Source organism: Myxocyprinus asiaticus, chromosome 9 (genome assembly GCF_019703515.2).
Source record: "Myxocyprinus asiaticus isolate MX2 ecotype Aquarium Trade chromosome 9, UBuf_Myxa_2, whole genome shotgun sequence".
In the NCBI taxonomy this organism is placed as follows: Eukaryota; Metazoa; Chordata; class Actinopteri; order Cypriniformes; family Catostomidae; genus Myxocyprinus; species Myxocyprinus asiaticus.
In genome coordinates, this window is record NC_059352.1 from 6,240,817 (window position 1) to 6,262,208 (window position 21,392).

At 36.0% G+C, this 21,392-nt stretch overlaps 1 protein-coding gene across 1 annotated transcript; it reads left to right on the forward strand.

Moving 5' to 3' along the window:
- The first annotated feature begins 6,048 nt into the window (after positions 1 to 6,048).
- Positions 6,049 to 19,115, forward strand: LOC127446440 (14-3-3 protein beta/alpha-A-like). The gene is made up of 6 exons (XM_051707344.1): positions 6,049 to 6,200; positions 8,954 to 9,254; positions 10,809 to 10,932; positions 12,515 to 12,678; positions 12,924 to 13,019; positions 17,335 to 19,115. The coding sequence occupies exons 2-6, from the start codon at positions 8,961 to 8,963 to the stop codon at positions 17,389 to 17,391; spliced, it is 735 nt and encodes a 244-aa protein (XP_051563304.1). The 5' UTR covers positions 6,049 to 6,200; positions 8,954 to 8,960; the 3' UTR covers positions 17,392 to 19,115.
- The last annotated feature ends 2,277 nt before the right edge of the window (positions 19,116 to 21,392 follow it).

Consider the following 21,392-nt stretch of genomic DNA (forward strand, 5'->3'; position numbering starts at 1 on the left):
GAAGTTGGGTAAAATCACAAAGGTTTGTTTGCTTTTGTCTATGACTGACCTGTTTGTGTAACTCTCCACTACACCCTACTGGTGACTTCTGTGTATCACAAGTGTTGGCAAGCTTGTTTAAACCTGTCCTGTCAACAGAGTACACGTAAAAAAACATCAACTAACATGACATTAAAATGTGTTAACAATGACTACATGCCTTATTCTATGAATAGAATCCACATGAGATCAGTAAAAGAAGCTGTTTCAACCACTCATTGATGACAGAAAGGAATATTTATGCAGTACATCAGTATTCAAGAGGCGGACTCTGGTTCCAGACCGAAGGACATTTCAGTCCAGACCGAGCTCTAAATCTTTGTGCTAGTTATCTGACACTTGGCTAAGTGATTGTGTAAGCATACTTGTACGTGACAATTACTGGCTTCTGTCACACACAACGGCTTCCTATCATGTTTACACACTCTACTGACTGGTTAGGTTTAGATAAGGGATTTGGTTAAGGGCATAATATTAATAAGCATGTCATTAATGCCTCATGCGCGAAACTTGCGCTTACTTCCGCGTTAGACATCCGGGAATTTGCACGTGATGAAATCGTACAAATTTATTTGAACGAACTCGTACGAAATCATACGAAATAGCCAACTAGTAAAATATGTACGAATTTTCATGAGACTGGGTTGCTGGAGCGGGAATAAAGCGTGTTCAGCGCTGGAGAGAAATATTTCTCTCTGGAGCGGGAATAAAGCACGTTCAGCGCTGCACGCTTTATTGCCGCTCAACCCGCATTGCCTTTCTCCCTGCTATAGACATGAGGCTCTGCATAAAGCCTTATTTACTGTACGTATGAGTTGCAGGTGTGGTTATTTTAACATACACAAACATTAACATCAATAACATTAATATCAAAAAATTTATCGTGGCGCCTTTAGACTATAAAGTTTTTTTTCCCCATCTAAATTTAGTTTTATTAATCAGCATGTTATGAGCTTTTCATAATAAACAAACAGATCATGGATGGCAAGGAAAGCCTATTTATACTTATTATGCAGACAGTATTTTAATGCTTCACTGTTGTTATGTAAATTGTTTGTTTGTTGTTAATAGATCCTCACTTTAAGGAAAATATAAAAATGGTCCATTCAGACTTTTTACATTTTTATAAATGTTCTCTCAGTGAGAACATGTTCCCTCTTTAGTGATTAAAGTCAACAGGGAATGGTGCACCCTTTTCTAAAGTGGTTATTTTCAATAAGTATATTAATTTGTTACTCAAAAAGCATCATGCTGTCTCAAAAGTTTTTGCATTTAAGGTTCAGAACAACCTTTTGTTATTATTTATTTTCACACAAATTATTGTTGCATAAATGTTCAATAATTATTATTATTTTTTTCAATCTTGATACACTTTGCGACCAGAAAAAAAGTACATTTTCCTTAATGGGCACCTTTAGACCCAATTTAACCTATTATCAATAGAATAGGTTTTTTGTTAAATTAAATTATTGGATTTTATGTTGTTAAATTATACAATGCACTACATACACACACACAAAAGATTAAAATATAATCTGGAAAAAAAAACGCAGTATGTTGTTTGCAAAATAAATTATTTTATTTTTATATTGTCATTGTACTAAAGGAAAAAATAAAAAAATATCAGGAAATTAAATTTACTACATATCTTTTTTTATATACCTACTATCAGAGTACTGTGGAAAAAAACATTTTCAGTTATGCCCATATACAGGTGCATCTCAATAAATTAGAATGTCGTGGAAAAGTTCATTTATTTCAGTAATTCAACTCAAATTGTGAAACTCGTGTATTAAATAAATTCAATGCACACAGACTGAAGTAGTTTAAGTCTTTGGTTCTTTTAATTGTGATGATTTTGCTCACATTTAACAAAAACCCACCAATTCACTATCTCAAAAAATTAGAATACATCATAAGACCAATAAAAAAAAACATTTTTAGTGAATTGTTGGCCTTCTGGAAAGTATGTTCATTTACTGTATATGTACTCAATACTTGGTAGGGGCTCCTTTTGCTTTAATTACTGCCTCAATTCGGCATGGCAGGGAGGTGATCAGTTTGTGGCACTGCTGAGGTGGTATGGAAGCCCAGGTTTCTTTGACAGTGGCCTTCAGCTCATCTGCATTTTTTGGTCTCTTGTTTCTCATTTTCCTCTTGACAATACCCCATAGATTCTCTATGGGGTTCAAGTCTGGTGAGTTTGCTGGCCAGTCAAGCACACCAACACCATGGTCATTTAACCAACTTTTGGTGCTTTTGGCAGTGTGGGCAGGTGCCAAATCCTGCTGGAAAATGAAATCAGCATCTATAAAAAGCTGGTCAGCAGAAGGAAGCATGAAGTGCTCCAAAATTTCTTGGTAAACGGGTGCAGTGACTTTGGTTTTCAAAAAACACAATGGACCAACACCAGCAGATGACATTGCACCCCAAATCATCACAGACTGTGGAAACTTAACACTGGACTTCAAGCAACTTGGGCTATGAGCTTCTCCACCCTTCCTCCAGACTCTAGGACCTTGGTTTCCAAATGAAATACAAACCTTGCTCTCATCTGAAAAGAGGACTTTGGACCACTGGGCAACAGTCCAGTTCTTCTTCTCCTTAGCCCAGGTAAGATGCCTCTGATGTTGTCTGTGGTTCAGGAGTGGCTTAACAAGAGTAATACGACAACTGTAGCCAAATTCCTTGACATGTCTGTGTGTGGTTGATGCCTTAACCCCAGCCTCAGTCCATTCCTTGTGAAGTTCACCCAAATTCTTGAATCGATTTTGCTTGACAATCCTCATAAGGTTGCGGTTCTTTCGGTTGGTTGTGCATCTTTTTCTTCCACACTTTTTCCTTCCACTCAACTTTCTGTTAACATGCTTGGATACAGCACTCTGTGAACAGCCAGCTTCTTTGGCAATGAATGTTTGTGGCTTACCCTCCTTGTGAAGGGTGTCAATGATTGTCTTCTGGACAACTGTCAGATCAGCAGTCTTCCCCATGATTGTGTAACCTAGTGAACCAAACTGAGAGACCATTTTGAAGGCTCAGAAAACCTTTGCAGGTGTTTTGAGTTGATTAGCTGATTGGCATGTCACCATATTCTAATTTTTTGAGATAGTGAATTGGTGGGTTTTTGTTAAATGTGAGCAAAATTATCACAATTAAAAGAACCAAAGACTTAAACTACTTCAGTCTGTGTGCATTGAATTTATTTAATACACGAGTTTCACAATTTGAGTTGAATTACTGAAATAAATGAACTTTTCCACGACATTCTAATTTATTGAGATGCACCTGTATATTCCCATATATCTATATCATTATAAGTGTAAAGGACTTTTTCAAAAGACTGATTTTTTTCATCAAAATAACCTTTTGTTATTATTTCTTTCACACAAATTATGTTGTTGAATAAATGTTCAATCATTTTGTATTTTTCATTTTTTTTACCAGAAAAAAAGCAAATTTTCCTTAATGGGCAACTTTAGCCACAATGTTCCCTATTATAAATAAAATATGTTGTTTGCTAAATTAAATTATTGGATTTTATTTGTTATATAATGCACTAAACCAAAACAAAATAAAAAATAAATAAAAAGATAAAAATACAATCTGGAAAATATTTGGCAATATGTTGTTTGCAAAATAAATTATTTGATTTTATACTGTCATTGTACTAAAGCAAAAAAAGAAAAAGAAAAAGAAGAAGAAAAAAATTCACTTAAAACAGAATGAACAGTAATAATGTAAAACTTAGTAAATGCTTATTTATTTATTTTTTATAGTGATGTTGTGCAATAGTTGCAGTGCAATATTTATCAGCTAATGCAAATCATTTTAAGACAGCAAGATGCTTTTTGAGTAACAAATGAAGATAACGCTTATTATAACTACTTCAGAAAAGTGTGCACAATTTCCTGTTAATTTCAAACACATTTGGCATTTTATAACATCTAAAGTATTCTATAAACAAATTAATCTCCATTGTGATTGGATCAGTCAAAATAAATTCAGAACAAATTATTGAACAAATTTGCATGTGTTTAGAAAAGTACTGTGGTAGTTTTTGTTGCTATTTAGTGTTTTGGGAGAAAATAAAATCAAAGGAGACTTTTACCGCGTTATACCATCTTTGTGTTTTTAATGCTATCACTTTCTTAATGTTTTCACATTCTGACTTATGAAGCACTTGGGCCTGCTTTTTACGTGTCAAATGTGCTATACAAAAACAAAGTATTATTATTTCTATTAAAAGAAAGCGAAAAAAGACACTAAAATTAATGTTACAAATGAGATGTGTCTCAAAAGGAAGGAATGACCAGGGGCCTTGTACATGCTTAAATGCTTTTATTATTATTATTATTATTATTACATCACAAGAAACATGCAACATTTACATAACATACTGGGGGATACGAAACAGATCTTCACATTTTCCATGGAAATTTTAGTGTGGCAAAAAAACTTTTTTATTGAGCAATTTACACCTTTTCTTTGTCATACAAAATTAAATCAAACAAATTACTTTTTTCAATAGAAGAGACGTTTTAGTTGATTTCTTATTACTGGTCTGCATTCACTGAGTCACAAAACATTTTCAAGTCTATACAAAATAATTAAAACAGGGCTTAATAGACATTGCCTTAGCTTTATGCAAATAAAATTTCCCAAGAAGACTTATTAATTTTAGAGTGTCATCAATTATGGGAGATCCAGTGTTACAGTCCATGGACAGAATCATGGTGTCCTCTATTGCAATTATTTTACTAAATGCATCAAATATTAGCATAGATACCTGGGTCCAGAAGTCTTTATACTTACAGGTGCAAAATAAATGTATAAAAGTTTCCAATTTAAGATGATAAAAAGAACATTGCGGTGAGATGTCTACCTTAAATTTATTAAGGAAAACCTTGCAGGGATAATATCTATGCAACACATTATAATGAATTTCCTTTACCTTATTGGGCAGTAAAAATCTATTAATCTCAGACCAAATCTTATCTGTGGAAAGCATGGGGAAAATGTGTTTCCACTTCGCAAGCTTTCAGGGAACAACTCAAATCTTGTGTGAGACACTTTCATATGTGAAAATTACTACATTTTATAAACCAAGATGTTAAAACATGCTTAAAGTTGCACTCAGTAACGTTTGTCTTTGTGTCATCTTGGACTTACACTGACACCTAGTGGCTTGGATGCAACATCATTTAAAATCAATAGTTTTCAGTTTCAGATGACTTTGTAGAAATGTATTATTCACAGTCCGCCGTGATTAATCAATGAGTGAAAGTGTCAAATAACAGGACGGTCACTGAGATTAAGCGAGTAGTATTGGGCTGGTCATGTGATTCTAACATGGCAGCCCCCATGTGCGGACCCTCTCCATGTAGAATAAAACAGCTTTTATAAGGTTACTGAGAAGACTGGAGTCTTTATTTTAACGTGAGCGGTCATGATTTTATCCATATATTGCAAAATTACAATTCATGTTTTACGGAGGTAAACTTTTTTTAATGAGGAAAAAATTACCAAGTGCACCTTTAACAGAAACCGAAAAAAGAGGTTTCAAGGAATGTTACAAATTACATTTGTCTCATATGGGAGTGACCAGGGCCTTGTCCATGCTTAAAGCATGCAATGAAGAGGAAGGAAGGTGACAATTATTATTTTTTTATAACTGTGATAAAGAACAGGACTAAGATTTGAGGTTGAAGTAAGGAAGTAGGCCGATATTCCTGTTTGCCTTGCCCAAAACGAAACATTCTCTCTTACAGTATGACGATAACGATGCATGATTAGACAGTTTTTCTCCTTCAGAGAGAGTAAACATGACTCATGGGCAGTATTATTATTTTCTTGTTGTTCTGCCAATTCGCATCCTGCAAGCCTCCAGCGCCTCCTGGCAACGGTTGCTATGGTGACTAACTACGTCATGCACGATTTGGTTAACATGGTCCATGTGACGTAAGCGACCCTGTAAAACAGTGTAGGAAACCCCGGGTAAATGTTACCATGGGTACTGACGGGGGGGGGGAGTTTAGAGGAAGCGGAAGTGTCAGCGCAAGCGGAAGTGGTACTGCCCTGAATACCCCGAGCAGCGAAACGGAGGACGGCTTGATACCCCCATCTTTAAGAGACAGAAATCAGGACTCGATATATATTTAAATGTGAGTTACATTGCCCATTAAAACTATTATGAATGCATTCTGCTGTGTTATAGCTCATATAAGCCCCACCTCATCATTGTCAATGGCGGAAGGTATCTATTGTGGTTTGGGGCTTGGGACAAGGACTTAGGCCGAGGCGGGGGATGAATAACGACTATTCCCGATTTCTTTCCGATTTTGTCCGATTTATGTTCGCAGCGCGCGCTTCCCGCTCGGTTATTATAGAACGGCGTAACCAGCTTGCCATAGCGTTAAACGAGCCTCATCGCTTCGGTAGGAAAGACAAGCGACTCCCGCGTCTATTCAATGCCCGGGCGTCGTGCAAGCTAACAGGCTAACCAGTGTAATAATAAAATATACTTCAGAAGTAAAACGCGGGCTCTCGCCGCGCGCGTGCCGATGAATTGCCACCAATAACCGCTAGAAATGAATTCGACTCGAATGTTCCGCGAGAGGCGGCGCGTCCGAGTAAATTCAACAAGGGAATGTTAGTGAGAGGGCGTTGCATTGGATGCTAACGCTGTTAGCATGGGCTAGTGTATATGCTGCAGTGTAGTATCTGCGAGGTTCGGTGCTATAAATGACTCCAATGAATAATTGAATGACATTTAAACTCATTTAATGACAATATAGTGGAGCTGGATAAGTAGAATTCGCGAATATCGTCGCCTTGTTGTCAGGACGCCCCGTGAGGGCCTGAAAGCTGTGTTTAGTCAGTGTGACACACCTTTTTAAGTAAATTTAATTCGACACCTGCTTATGTCATATACTAAAGTATCAAACTAAGACATTTGACTGTTACCCCAAGGCACTTTAGTCACATTAGGCAGCCGATTGGCTAGCTGACACAGATGTGCTTCGGTCTAGAGGAACCGAACGCGCTGTGTTGACTCGCCTGACACCGTTACCTGTGCTTCGGGCTCGGATAAGAGTTGGCTGGGCTCAGGCGGAGAGATCATGACACTTCATGTATCGATAGCTGGAAAGGTTAGCGAGAGTTAAGATTCCCAATACGGCTTCAGGGAATCCCGATTTCCTTAAAGCTGAGTTGCATTTGCATTTAATGACCTTGCTTGAGGGTAGGCGGACAAAATGAATACATCTAATATTAAACTATTAGAGCCTTATCTGTCTGTTTTGAGAACTTGGATTCAATTTGAATAAGATTGATGCGTCAGGCCTTTAGCTCTGTGTGTTTTAATGATAGGAGATACAGACTTTGACCGGTCACAATTTTCAGAGTTGGATAAGCTCATGGATGTTTTAAAAATAATAGATTTTGACCTACTTTTTAATTGGGTTGGTCTGTAGCACTCCAGAAATGACAAAACCACTGCATCACAATAGAACACGAGCTAAAAAATATGAGCTGAGTAATGACGTCATGTTTAACAAAGAACATTTGTGAAGTACTAGAGGGCAGGTTTGCCATTTTGATCACGTTTGCTGAACTCTTATTGCAATTTCAAATCGGATGAATCACGTGTCCTGTGTTTTCTGAATAGTTTGCATTTCGATCACTGAAATATTGAAATATGTTAAGTTTAACATTTGAGGTTAGAAGACATGTACAAATATAATTATGTATGGGTGAAGCTGGTTTATTACGCATAAAAGCACATGCATTGAATGCCAAAATAAGCACAAAATTCCAAAGAAAACTCATTTTAATTTTTTTTTTAATGTACTCTTAACATGCTAATTTAAGTGCTGTCAATTACCACTTAAGATAATTTAGCCTCGTCCCTCAGTTTGAAAAACCGAGCAAATATTGTGTTTACAAAAATGCACTTTCAATGGAAGTCTATGGGGCAAGACATCAGGATTAATGTTAAATACACGTCTTTTCGAAAGTATAGCCACAATACTTTAAAGTCAACATGAGGCTAGTGTGAAAATCACTGGCCAACGTTATCGGTGGAATTTTTTCAACATTTAAAGCCAGTAAACCTGTGAACTTTTGCATGAAATGCACAAGTATACCAAAAGGGATGAAAAATCCACTCACACAAGAATTACGCAGGTAACGCCTAACTAGAAGTTCAATTTGGACTGCTTCATCGCTCATAAAACACAGTTTTGTATGGACGAATTTAAAATAAGTGCTTAAACAAAGATACAAGCTGCGCTTTTTCCCATTTAAAGCCTCTCGAATGCTTTGCCCCATCGACTTCCATTGTAAGTGCGTTACTGCAAATACAATTTTAGATTGTGGTAATCGATAGCAATTCACAGATTTTGTTGATTGAGCTAAACTTCTTTTAAAGAGAGGATGATACTCGGGACTTGGGTGTTTTGGAGTCATGTTTTGTCTGCGTAATGCCTTCATTTAGGACTTGTTTAATTTTATACAGTGATTCTGTGATTAGTCGATGTAGATGAACAACCTCCTCATTGAATGACCTACACGAAGTGAACAATAGAATTCAAAAGGAAGAAAACATATGAATAAGCCTTTTCATTGGGCCTCTTTCGTGCGATTAGTCATTCATGAGAGCCCTGGCTAGCCTTTGGTATGACTTCAATCTTTGTAAGACCCAAATGTAATAATAGTATCTAGTGCAGGTCAAAGTAGGCCCCAACTTAAAGGTTGACCTCTTTACAACAAAAGGAGGTCAGCCAACCCCGCTAAGCGAAACCAAACTTGTCTTATATATTTTTATAGCGGCACCAGGGATTAAAGAATGTAGCAGATTAATGAAACTAGCAATTTGAAGTTTTCTAACTGTACACTCTTCCCTTTTCCAATGCAGTCGCATCATGGACAAGAGCGATCTAGTGCAGAAGGCTAAGCTCTCTGAGCAGGCCGAGCGTTACGATGACATGGCTGCTTCCATGAAGGCCGTCACGGAGGGAGGCGGTGAGCTTTCCAATGAAGAGCGCAACCTGCTCTCCGTGGCCTACAAGAACGTTGTGGGTGCCCGCCGGTCATCCTGGCGGGTGATCTCCAGCATCGAGCAGAAAACGGAGGGCAATGAGAAGAAACAGCAGATGGCGCGCGAATACCGCGTGAAGATCGAGGCCGAGCTTCAGGACATCTGCAACGATGTGCTGGTGAGAGACAGGACACGTGGGAATGAGAGATTGAAGGAGAAAATGTGTCAGGCCTGTTTGTCTCCCAGTTAGTGTTGAAAAATGAGTCGGCAATTACATACATGCAAGGGTTCCATAGCAGGGAGTTTTAAATTGGTGTTTTCCGATCCTGAAAAAGTAGAGCGAAATTTCTATAGTGAATATACATTTTACCAGTTCTGCTCTGCTCTTAAATGTTTCATCAACCAGAACATTGCTCTTGTGTAGAGGAAATGAATAGTTTTTTATAATCTCTGTCCATTTAATTACATTTCCTTTCCATTTATTTACTCACCAAGTATAAAATATATAAGTGACTTTTCTTGGTGCATTTGGAGACCGTACAGACAACAACAATAGCCACAACCAACACAGCAAAACATAAAAAAATAAAAAATAAAACGTTTTAATGGGATAGTTCAGCCAAAAATGAAAATTCTCTTCATTTACTCAGTCATACATATCTGGGATGGCATTTCTGCAGAATGCAAATTAAGATTTTTTTGAACTTTTCAGCTCTGTAGGTCCTTACAATGCAAGTGAATGGTGTCCAAAAAGCATATAAAGGCAGCACAAAAAAAATCCATAGAACTCCAGTGGATTAATTAATGTCTTCTGAAGAGAAACGCAAGGTGTGTAAGAAATGCATCAATGTTTAACTTTTTTTTATTTATTATTTTTTTTTTTTTACTAAAAATGTTCACTTCCGGCCAATATGTTGACAAGGGTGGAATTCAAACTGCCTCTTCACGTGACGTAAGCACTTAAGCCTCCTCTGTATAGATATTAATTTGAACGTACCTTATTAGCAGCTGTTTCTTTGGACCGCCGAGACCATGCAGCGGTGTGAGCAAGGAGGCATCTCCTCCCTTCACTTGCATTCAGACTGTTCCAAACAGCTCTCCTTGTTGACTGTTCCAAGATGGCGCCGCAGTTGACGTATCCAAACTAGCCGAATAAGGCATCTGTGTATGAATATCTGTACTCCTTATGTAAACAATGCAGCACTTCCGTATTATTTCACACATTAGTTCTCGCTTGTGTCACGCGAGAGGCTGCGTCACCTCGACTCTTTTTTTTTTTTTTTTCTTGTTGAAGTTTTAAATATCTATCTGTTCTTTACACACCTAGTATTTTGCTTCAGAAGACATTAATTAATCCACTGGAGTCATATGGATTGCTTTTATGATGGCTATATGTGCTTTTTGGAATTTAAAAATGTGGCACCCAATCAAATGCATTTTGTGGACCTACAAAGCTGAGATATTCTTCTAAAATCTATGTTTGTGTTCTGCTTAAGACAGAAAGTCATACACACATGGGATGGCTTGAGGGTGAGTAAATGATGAGAGAATTCTTTTTTTGGGTGAACTATCCCTTTAAGGCTCTATAAAGTGCACAGTCAGAGAATTGAGGGAAAACCAGTAGCAACTTAAGGCAATACTTACAAACAACTGGAAAGGTCTGTTTTATAAAGTTGATCTTGTAACTTTCTGTAACTGTAACTTGACGTCAGTTTTTTCTCTGTTCTCTTAGAATCTCCTTGACAAGTTCCTCATTCCTAATGCTAGCCAGGCAGAGAGCAAAGTCTTCTACCTGAAAATGAAAGGAGACTACTACAGATACCTGTCCGAGGTGGCATCTGGAGACTCAAAGAAAAGTGAGCTCATTTTATTTGTTAAGGGTGTGGGCATTCTCTTGTCATTGGCATTTTAGTGTTGGCACCAATCTTGTTTCATAGGTGTTTGGGTAACAGCCATGGGCTGTCATGTTTATGAAATTTGGCTGACGATTAATTGTCAAACAAATAATTGGGATTATGGCGATTCATTGTCTGTTTTAGGGCTTTCACGATTAATTGTAACATAAATTGTCATATTTCGTAAGGTGCATGTGTGCTTCATACAGCTTAAGAAGTCATTGTTACATATTTAACTTCAAATATATAAATCAAATAATAAAAAAATCTTTTAAAGGCTTTAAAAACTTCTGAATGACATGAACAATATTGTTTTAAAAATCAAAATATTTCTAAATATTAAATGTCTCTTTTTGGTCAACTTTAGTTTTGGTTGATTTTACACTATTGTTTTTGGAACTCATATATTTTATATTATACTTATTACATAAATAATAAAATATACATTTTTTTGTATATTATATTATGCAATAGTACAATATTGCTATCCTAATTTCTTAATTTTCACATGTTATTTTAATGCTCTTTGATTAAACCCACAAAGCCCTTATTTCTAATGAAGCAAAACCTTTGAGATTTCGTTTCATAATTATATCACTCCACAGAAATAAAGTGTGCGTCGTCTCCTTAGTCACTGCATGTATGAACCTGCTATGACCAGGAACATTTCCATTACACAATCATTAAATTAATGTGAAACTAGAGCGCTTTGCGTTATTAAAGTTTATATTTTCATGGGAGTTATGCGTGAGCCTCTACTGACTGCGCTCGCATCAGAGCGATTGAGAAGCACTTCACTCTCTTCTGGACAGTAGCTGCTCTGTTTGACATCCGTGGTGCAGATTAGTGACTCAAGGAGTTCAGTTGAATGACACACAAACGTGCCATTGATGGCATTTATATATATGGCCACTTATTTGGGCCATTAAAATGTGATTTGAATTTGAAGTGCACTATAATCGGTTATGTCAAATAACAACGATCAGATGATTATTTAATAATCGCAAAAGTCCTAGTAACAAGTGATTCAAGAGCTAAGTCTAGTCATTAGGGTGGAGGTCATTTAGTACAGTAAAGATCTGGGCTGCTAATACGGAAGTTTAAGGTCTTAAAGAGAAATGACATGAGCATTGCTGAGATCTTCTTCACGATTAGTGGTTGAAATGGTTTTTATAATGGCCAATGCCCAGATCAAGAGTGCAGGGTATAACATATAATGACAATATAAAACAATTTAACAAAAGTGACACGTACACATTTTTTTAAATTTAAACAAAATCATATTTTACACACAATTCACTTGAAAATATTTGAAAGTGCACAGAACCCATTAATGCTGTTGGGGAAATACCACTTCTCTAATCAGGCACAGTTCTCAGGCAATGCTGATAACCTCAAAATATTGTCCAGATATTGGTTGATTAATCTGCCATTTATCTATCATTCTTCACAATCACACAACAGTTTTATAATATTTCAAATATAGTATTTGTTTGATAGCAATAATGTTACATTCTTAAAATTGACTTTATCAAATCAACAGCCACAGTGGACAACTCTCAGCAGGCATACAAGGAAGCATTTGAGATCAGCAAGCAGGAAATGCAGCCAACACACCCCATCAGGCTGGGTCTAGCTCTCAACTTCTCCGTCTTCTACTATGAAATTCTCAACACCCCAGAGCAGGCCTGCAGTTTGGCAAAGACGGTTAGAGAATTATCTGTTCATCTCAAGCTAGTTTTGAGGATACATGATACTCTATTTTATTTTTCATCTGGGCTGATTTATGCAACATTCTGTGAATATCGTTAAAATTTGTTTTGGGAAAACTAAATCAGTTTATTCTACATACTACGATGAATATTTGAAGTGTGCTAGGGTTTCCAGTATACAAGAAGAAAAGAGGTCCTTTAAACAGAAGATGTGACCCTCTTGTTTTACCTTCACATCAGGCTTTCGATGAGGCAATTGCTGAGCTGGACACCTTGAACGAGGACTCTTACAAAGACAGCACTCTGATCATGCAGTTACTAAGGGACAACCTCACTGTAAGTTCCAGTTTTACTTTTTGTTAAATCTGGGCAAGTTTCTTGGGTCTAAAAAGGGTCCACAATTAACGCTTGCCAATGACTGATAACAATAACATTTACCATCAGAAGGTTATCTTGGATGCTTAAACATTTTTTTGTTTTTCTCCAAAACTACATATGATGTCTCATATGTGGAATATTCTACCAAACTGAATATGTTAGGAACAAAATCACGATGTGTCATGACGTATTCATCACGTGCAGTTTTTCAAAGAGACAAAGACTAGGTCATATTTGATATGTGACACATCGAGCCAGTCTGTTGGTTACTAATATGCAAAGGGGGGGAAAAAAAGCTAAATAATAGTGGTGAGGGGGGGAATTCAATTCACCAATGTATCGTGATTCTCAAATTATTCTGGATCAATTCACAGCAATTCAGAATTTTAAATGAATAATTATGTAAGAAAACAACAAACAAACAACTGGCCTCATACACTATATTTAAAGGGAATATTAAATGTATTTGCACAGGAGTGTTTTCCACAGAATTCCTTTTATAATTTTTATAAAATTCAAATATCATTAGTTTAACTACTGGTTGTGACAAGTTACACCACCAACTTTTTCACAAAACAGATATTGCTTCGTTTCAAATAGTTTGGAGCGATTCATTTAAAGAACTGTCTCATAAGAGTCACTTGTCTGACAAATTCTGATTCAAAGCAATAACATAAGTTAGTGAGTCGATTGGAGCGATTCATTAAGAACTGTCTCGAACTGGATTAAAACACAGCATTAGTCATGCTTTATGAACAGCAGGGCAGGAAACACTGTTACACAGGGATCACAATTGCAACACAACATGCTGCACACTTGAATGTTAATGATTCTCATGCACAGCCACAAAAAATAAATACAAATAGTAGAAATGCACTGATTGATGTTGAAAGTTTAAGGTCACTTTGATTTGGTTGCTTTTCATTTAAACCAAACAAAAGCCACTGATACTAGATTGTTATACCTGCTTATTTCTATTGTGTGTTCAGAGCACAGATGATGTATTGGAACAGATTCATGTTAAATCTTTACATTGAATTTAGCATAGAGTGAGCTTAACTCAAAGATTTGCACCCCTAGGCTTTAGGCGGAAGAATTGAGATGCATCAAGAACAGTTGATTTAGTTTTAGTCTTTTGATGAAAACGTCCTTTAAAATTTGTCAGTATGTATTACTCTGATGAAAATTACATATCATTTTAGTCAACGAAAACAATATATTTTATTTGATGTGCAAAATGGACAAAAAAAGTGTCAAACTGTAAAAGACAAAACTTTAATTAAATAATCAAACATTTAGAAAAAGAAATGTATGAACGTTTTCTAATGTGAACATGTATCAAACATGTAAATATAAATACTGTCCTTGTTGTGGAAAACCTGAGCTCCAGAAATAATGAATATACTGAACTATTAGCTACTTTTTAGAAGTTAGACCACTGTATTCTGAATTGTTCATTCTTAAGAGACTTTAATTTTCCGTGAAAAGATAATACTAGCACGTTTCTTACAGAATCAGTGTTTACGCTTCTCAAATTACGCATATTCTGACTAGTCTCATTTAGTTCAAGTTCACCTAGTTCGCTTCACTGTGCAGATGTTAGTTGTAATATTACATATGTTGCAAGTATAGTGATTAATCTCATGTATAAATAGGATGTGTTAGAGGTAATTAACCCATTTTACAGCGGTTCATTTTGCCGATGTTAGCGCGTTCAAGCGGCAAAATCCTCAACATACTAGATAATTGGATTAGATGAATCATATCTAATATATTCTTCTGTAAACAGATGTTTCTTTTGTTTGCACTTAATAATTTGCTGGATTTCATCATATTTTTGTCAACGGTATGCTTTAATAAAATAATTTAATTCTTTATGATGTGCCTTTTTCGTCTTGTCTTTGTTATTGTTGATTAAATAAAACCTTCGTCAACATACGTTTTCATCAGTGATTTCGTTGACTAGATTAACACTGATCGAGAATTATTTTGGAAGTGTGACTTGAATTGAATTAAATCACAAGGTTACCAATAAGGGGTGTAACAGTTTATCGCAGTACGTTATGATCGTGGTTAAATGTGATTTAACCACGATCATAACGTACTTTTTTTAAAATTGTTATTTTAGCGTCTGTTTTATCCACTATGCACAATGTCCTATGCCTACGTGAGGTGGGTATACAGTTGATGTCAGAAGTTTACATACACTTAGGCTGAAGTCATTAAAACTCATTTTTGAACCACTCACCAGATTTCATATTAGCAAACTAGTTTTGGCAAGTTGTTTAGGACATCTACTTTGTGCATGACACAATTTTTCCAACAATTGTTTACAGACAGATTGTTTCACTTTTAATTCACTATATCACAATTCCAGTGGGTCAAAAGTTAACTGTGCCTTTAAGCAGCTTAGAAAATTCCAGAAAGTGATGTCAAGTCTTTAGCCAGTTAGCTTCTGATAAGATGTGTACTGAATTATATGTGTACATATGGATATATTTTAAGGCCTACCTTCAAACTCAGTGCCTCTTTGCTTGACATCATGGGAAAATCAAAAGAAATCAACCAAGACCTCAGAAAAACAATTTTAGACCTCCACAAGACTGGTTCATCCTTGGGAGCAATTTCCAAACGCCTGAAAGTATAAACACCATGGGACCACAAAGCCTTCATACCGCTCAGGAAGGAGACGCAGCCTGTCACCTAGAGATGAATGTAGTTTGGTGTGAAAAGTGCAAATCAGTCCCAGAACAGAAGCAAAGGACATTGTGAAGATGTTGGAGGAAACAGGTAGACAAGTATCTATATCCACAGTAAAAGGAGTCCTATATTAAAAAAGCCAGTCTACAGTTTGTAAGTGCACATGGGGACAAAGATCTTACTTTTTGGAGAAATGTCCTCTGGTCTAATGAAACAAATATTGAACTGTTTGGCCATAATGACCATCGATATGTTTGGAGGAAAAAGGGTGAGGCTTTCAAATCGAAGAACACCATCCCAACCGTGAAGCATGGGGGTGGCAGCATCATGTTGTGGGGGTGTTTTTCTGCAGGAGGGACTGGTGCACTTCACAAAATAGATGGCATCCTGAAGAAGGAAAATTATGTGGATATATTGAAGCAACATCTCAAGACATCAGCCAGGAAGTTAATGCTCAGTCTCAAATGGGTCTTCCAAATGGACAGTGTCCCCAAGCATACCTCCAAAGTTGTGGCAAAATGGCTTAAGGACAACAAAGTCACGGTATTGAAGTGGCCATCACGAAGCCCTGACCTCAATCCGATAGAAAATTTGTGGGCAGAGCTGAAAAACCGAGTGCAAGCAAGGAGGCCTACAAACCTGACTCAGTTACACCAGTCCTGTCTGGTGGAATTTGCCAAAATTCCAGCAACTTATTGTGAGAAGCTTGTGGAAAGCTACACCAAAAAATTTACCCAAGTTAAACAATTTAAAGGCAATGCTACCAAATACTAACAAAGTGTATGTAAACTTCTGACCCACTGGGAATGTGATGAAAGAAATAAAAGCTGAAATAAATAATTCTCTCTACTATTATCCTGACATTTCACATTCTTAAAATAGTGATCCTAACTGACCTAAGACAGGGAATGTTTTTTACAATTAAATGTCAGGAACTGTAAAAAACTTAGTTTAAATATATTTGGCTAAGGTGTATGTAAACTTCTGACTTCAAGTGTATATGTATAATAATGCTATGAGGGAATATAATCCTAATGTCAAATGTTATGTCCAATTTGATTTCATCAGTAAATTATTATTTAACTGGATAAGCATGTACTGCCATTTAAATGTTTATTTTTGAAAAAAATATTTAGATGTAATCAGAAACAATATTATTTAAGAAAAATGAAATTTTAATTTAAAATATTTTAAATGTAATCAGTGACCGTGTGTAAGCAGCATTTGTTTCTAACATAATTCTGTATTTTCAGTAAGCAGAATTATTAGCTAATATTTCCATTTTGTGTCACCATTGTCCTGTTCTGGGCTGATTTTTAGTCCCAGTATATCTTTTAGGCTTAGTTAACCGAACCAAACCGTGAGTTCAGTATTGTGAATCGAATCGTGAGTTGAGTGAATTGTTACACTCATTGTACCAATAGATTCCTATGATATTTCTATTTTAAGCTAAATTTAATTTTGGACCCTGGGTCTAGATCAATTTTGATTATGAATTAGCAAACTTTTAATCAATTCTCCATGTTAGACTGATCATTGCATAAATATTTTTTTTTTCATATCTTTCCTGCAGCTGTGGACATCAGAAAACCAGGGTGACGAGGGGGATGCCGGCGAGGGAGAGAACTAAAGGCGTTGCACTTCACTGTTAAATCCACCTACACTCTCTTTATCTTTCACATATACAGCCCATAATTCCCTGCTCCATCCACCTCACCTCTATCCACCTTTCTGTATGACAAGCAGCATGAATTGTATCTGACCTACAAGTTTGTACCCCTCAAAGAGGCCTCGATCGACAGGGTAATGTTTGTTTTGTCAAAGGCTGAATTGTCTCAAACATGTTTGTTTGTGTATTTGTGGGGAAGCCCCCCAAAAAGAGTCAAATAGTGGTTTAAAAAAATCCATCTCCCCCTTCTAAATCCTCCTAACATTTTTAAAAGGTATGTCTTCTTCCTCTATAGTTCCCATCCCTTCTCTATCTCTATTCTCTCCAATAGTGTACTGGCAATTGCTGGTTTTATTCAAAAGGTTATTAAACTGTCCATTAATTTAACAAACACTGTGATGTTTAGTTTTTCCTCTTGGATAACCTGTGGTTAATGGAAATTGAACTTGAACTCCTTACGAATAGCAGTACAATTCTGTTGCGATCTCATACAGAAGGGATGATACAGGCTGTATTGTGACACTGACTAACATGCGTTAATATTATTGCTGTCGTGCGTTTTTATTTGGCATCCACGGCTAACAATGAAATAAAAGGGACCCTAGGTTTGCCATTCCATATCTTTAAAAGTAAAACATTCCATCAGTACGTAACATTTTACGATTCTAGACCTTTCGTGAACAAACTGGAGAGTTATCCTAATGTGCTGTCTCAGGGGCAGTCAACATAAAGGTGCTGTTTGACATCAGTAAACGATTTTCCTCGTTTGTTCCCCAAATGTTTTTGCGTAAGAATAACTCTCACCTCCATTTAATAAAGATGCAAAATTGTAAACCGTTTTAGAGGTGAATACAAATCTGTCTTGAAACTAAATGTTGTAAACCTGCTTGCAAAGACACACTTCACTTCACTATTATTCAACCCTTATATGAACGACCGGACTACAGGACGTCTCTAAGTCGATTCTTGTACTATAATTCGATTCATTTCTATGTGAATTACAACTTCACAAGAGTTCTTACCTGCTAAAGAGACGACTTTCAAGAAAGTTGCTGCAAAAGCTGAACAGTTCCATGGACATATTCTGGAAAGAACTTGAATTTTTGCGCAAGTGGAGGTTTTGAAGTCTGCGAAACACAAGCTGAGACTGAATATGGCAGAACAGTAATTTCATAAGGTGAAGATGGTAGTTGCTTTCGAAGGACAACGAATATTTACAGGGGTAGCTCCTCACTCAGTGTCACAATACCTTGTCACATCACCATAACATTCCACTTAAGTGTAGAACTCATCCGTCTCAAGCTGAAGACAATGTTCATGCACTGATGGCAAAATCTCTCTACTACAAATGGCAGTAATTCTACGCTTGATTACAAAAAATACTGTAGTGAATGTGGAGCCGAGCCTGTCTGTATATCTGGTATCTCCAATTGCTTTGTTTTTACTGACCAGTATTCTGCCTAAAGTTAGCTTCTGTGACGGTTTCATTGCTTAGCGCGCACGTGGTTGTGAAAATTTAGACTAGCTTAAGGAAAAAAAATGACAAAAAATATACAACCTGATTATTGACGTAATTCTAGATTTGTGTATGTCTTTTAAAACGGTTCTAGTTTCACCTTACATGTTATAATCAGGAAATTGTAAAAGACAATTTAAAGTGAAATAAAAGTTTTATCAGTTCCAAATTTCGCTGTATTGTTTTTGACAGTGGTGTATATTCAATCGAAAACATTGTCATGCTGTTTTTTTTTTTTTTTTAGGCATTGTGATATCACTTCACTACAAATTTTTAATGGTATAGACAAACTTTACTGCACAAGCTTTTAAAGGAATGTTCCAGGTTCAATACAAGTTTAGGTCAAAAGAAAATCATTTCAACTCATCCCTCGTTTATCTAAACAAATCGAGGTTACAGTAAAGCACTTACAATGGAGGTGAATGGCACTAGTCTGTAAACGTGTAAATACGCTGTTAAAAAAGTGAAGCCACAAGATGTAAACATTATACGTGTTAACATGATTGTAGTGTGAAAATCAGGGATTTAACGGCATTAAAGGAATGTTCCGGGTTCAAAACAAGTTGAGCTCAGTCGACAGCATCTTTGGCATAATATTTATTACCACAAACAAATTGACTCGTGCCTCCTTTTCTTTAAAAAAAAAATTAATAAAAAAAAGAAAATCTGGGTTCCAGTGAGGCACATACAATGGAGGTGAACGGGGCCAATTTTTTAGCATTAAAATACTCACTGTTTCATAAGTATAGCCACAAGACATAAAGGTTATGTGTGTAAAAATGATTTTAGTGTTATAAAAGCACTTACTAACCTTTCTGTGTAAAGTTATAGCCAATTTTACAGCTTTGTTACCATGACGATGTGATGTCAGCTAGGGCTGGGCGATTAATCAAATTTTATTTTCAATTATGATTTTGGCTTCCAACAATTATGAAAACAAGATAATCGAGATAAAACGATTGTGCCGCAATCCGTTTTGCAATGAAATACCCCGGTGTTATATCTTTAAAGCATTCTTTAAGTGAGGCACTTCCAATGTAAGTGAGTGGGGCCAAGACATAAAAATCATGTAAACATGATTTTAGTGTGATAAAATCCCTTATAAACCTTTTCTGTGTAAAGTTACAGCATGTAAAAATGACTGTTTAAACAGCTCCACAGCTCAAATAATACATGAGTTTTAACAGAAGAATTAATGCAAGTGCTTTTTATAAAAAGTATAAGCTTCACATTTCTGTGTTTAAACCCTCCAAAAATCGGCCCCATTCACTTCCATTGTAAGTGCCTCACTGTAACTCAGATTTGTGCTTTTTTAAAGAAAAGAAGGGACGAGTCTTTTTTTTTTTTTTTTTTTTTTTTTTTGTGGTAATCAACATTATGCCACAAATGCTGTCAACTGAGTTTAACTTGTATTGAACCTGGAACATTTCTTTAAAGCATTTACCAGGTTACAGGGTTTACCACTGTTATGTCATCATGAAGTTGTAAAATTGTATATAACTTTACACAGATAAGGTTAGTAAGCTACATTATGACACAAAGTCATGTTAACGTTCAAATTTAAGTGTGTATTTTACCGTTTTTGAACTGGCCATATTCACTTCCATTATAAGTATCTTACTGTAACTGCAATTTATTTTTTTATGCTTAAGTAAAAACAAACAAAAATGAGTGACGAGTCACTTTTTCTTTTCTTTTCTTTTTTTATGGTAATCAACATTTAAACATGCAGTCTGAAGCTGGAACGTTCCTTTAAGAACATTTAAATTTAAAGTAATTTTCCAGGTTCAATACAAGTTCAGTCGACTCAAAGGATGTTTACCGATTATCACAGGAAAATAATTTTCAGTTCATCCCAATTTGTGAAAACAAGCAAAAATGGTGTGTTCTGTAATGTATTAACAATGGAAGTCTACAAGGAAAGGCACTGGGAAGAAGCATTAAAATATACATGGTTTCCAAAGTATAGCCACTGATTTAAACATTTCGTTAACATGAAATTAGTGGGATAGAGTCACTTAGTAACCCCACTAATTCCCGTTATGACCATAGACAAATTTCCTCGTAAGTGGACAATAAAGATTCACTTTTGTATGGAACAATATGTGGGTTTTACAGGAATATTCCAGGTTCAATTCAAGTTAAGCTCAATCAACAGCATTTGTTGTGGCATAATACTGATTACCACAAATTTTTTTTTTGACTTGTTCATCCTTTTCTTAAAAAAAAAAAAAAAGAATCGAGGTTAAAATGAGGCACTTACAATGGAAATGAATGGGGCCAATTTGATAGGGTTTAAAGTTAGAAATGTGAAGCTTATAATTTTATAAAAGCACTTACATTAATTCTGTTAAAACTTGTGTAATATTTGAGCTGTAAAGTTGTTTAAATCATAATTTAAGGGTTTTAGGGTTTGTTGACATTACATTGTCATTGCAACATAGTT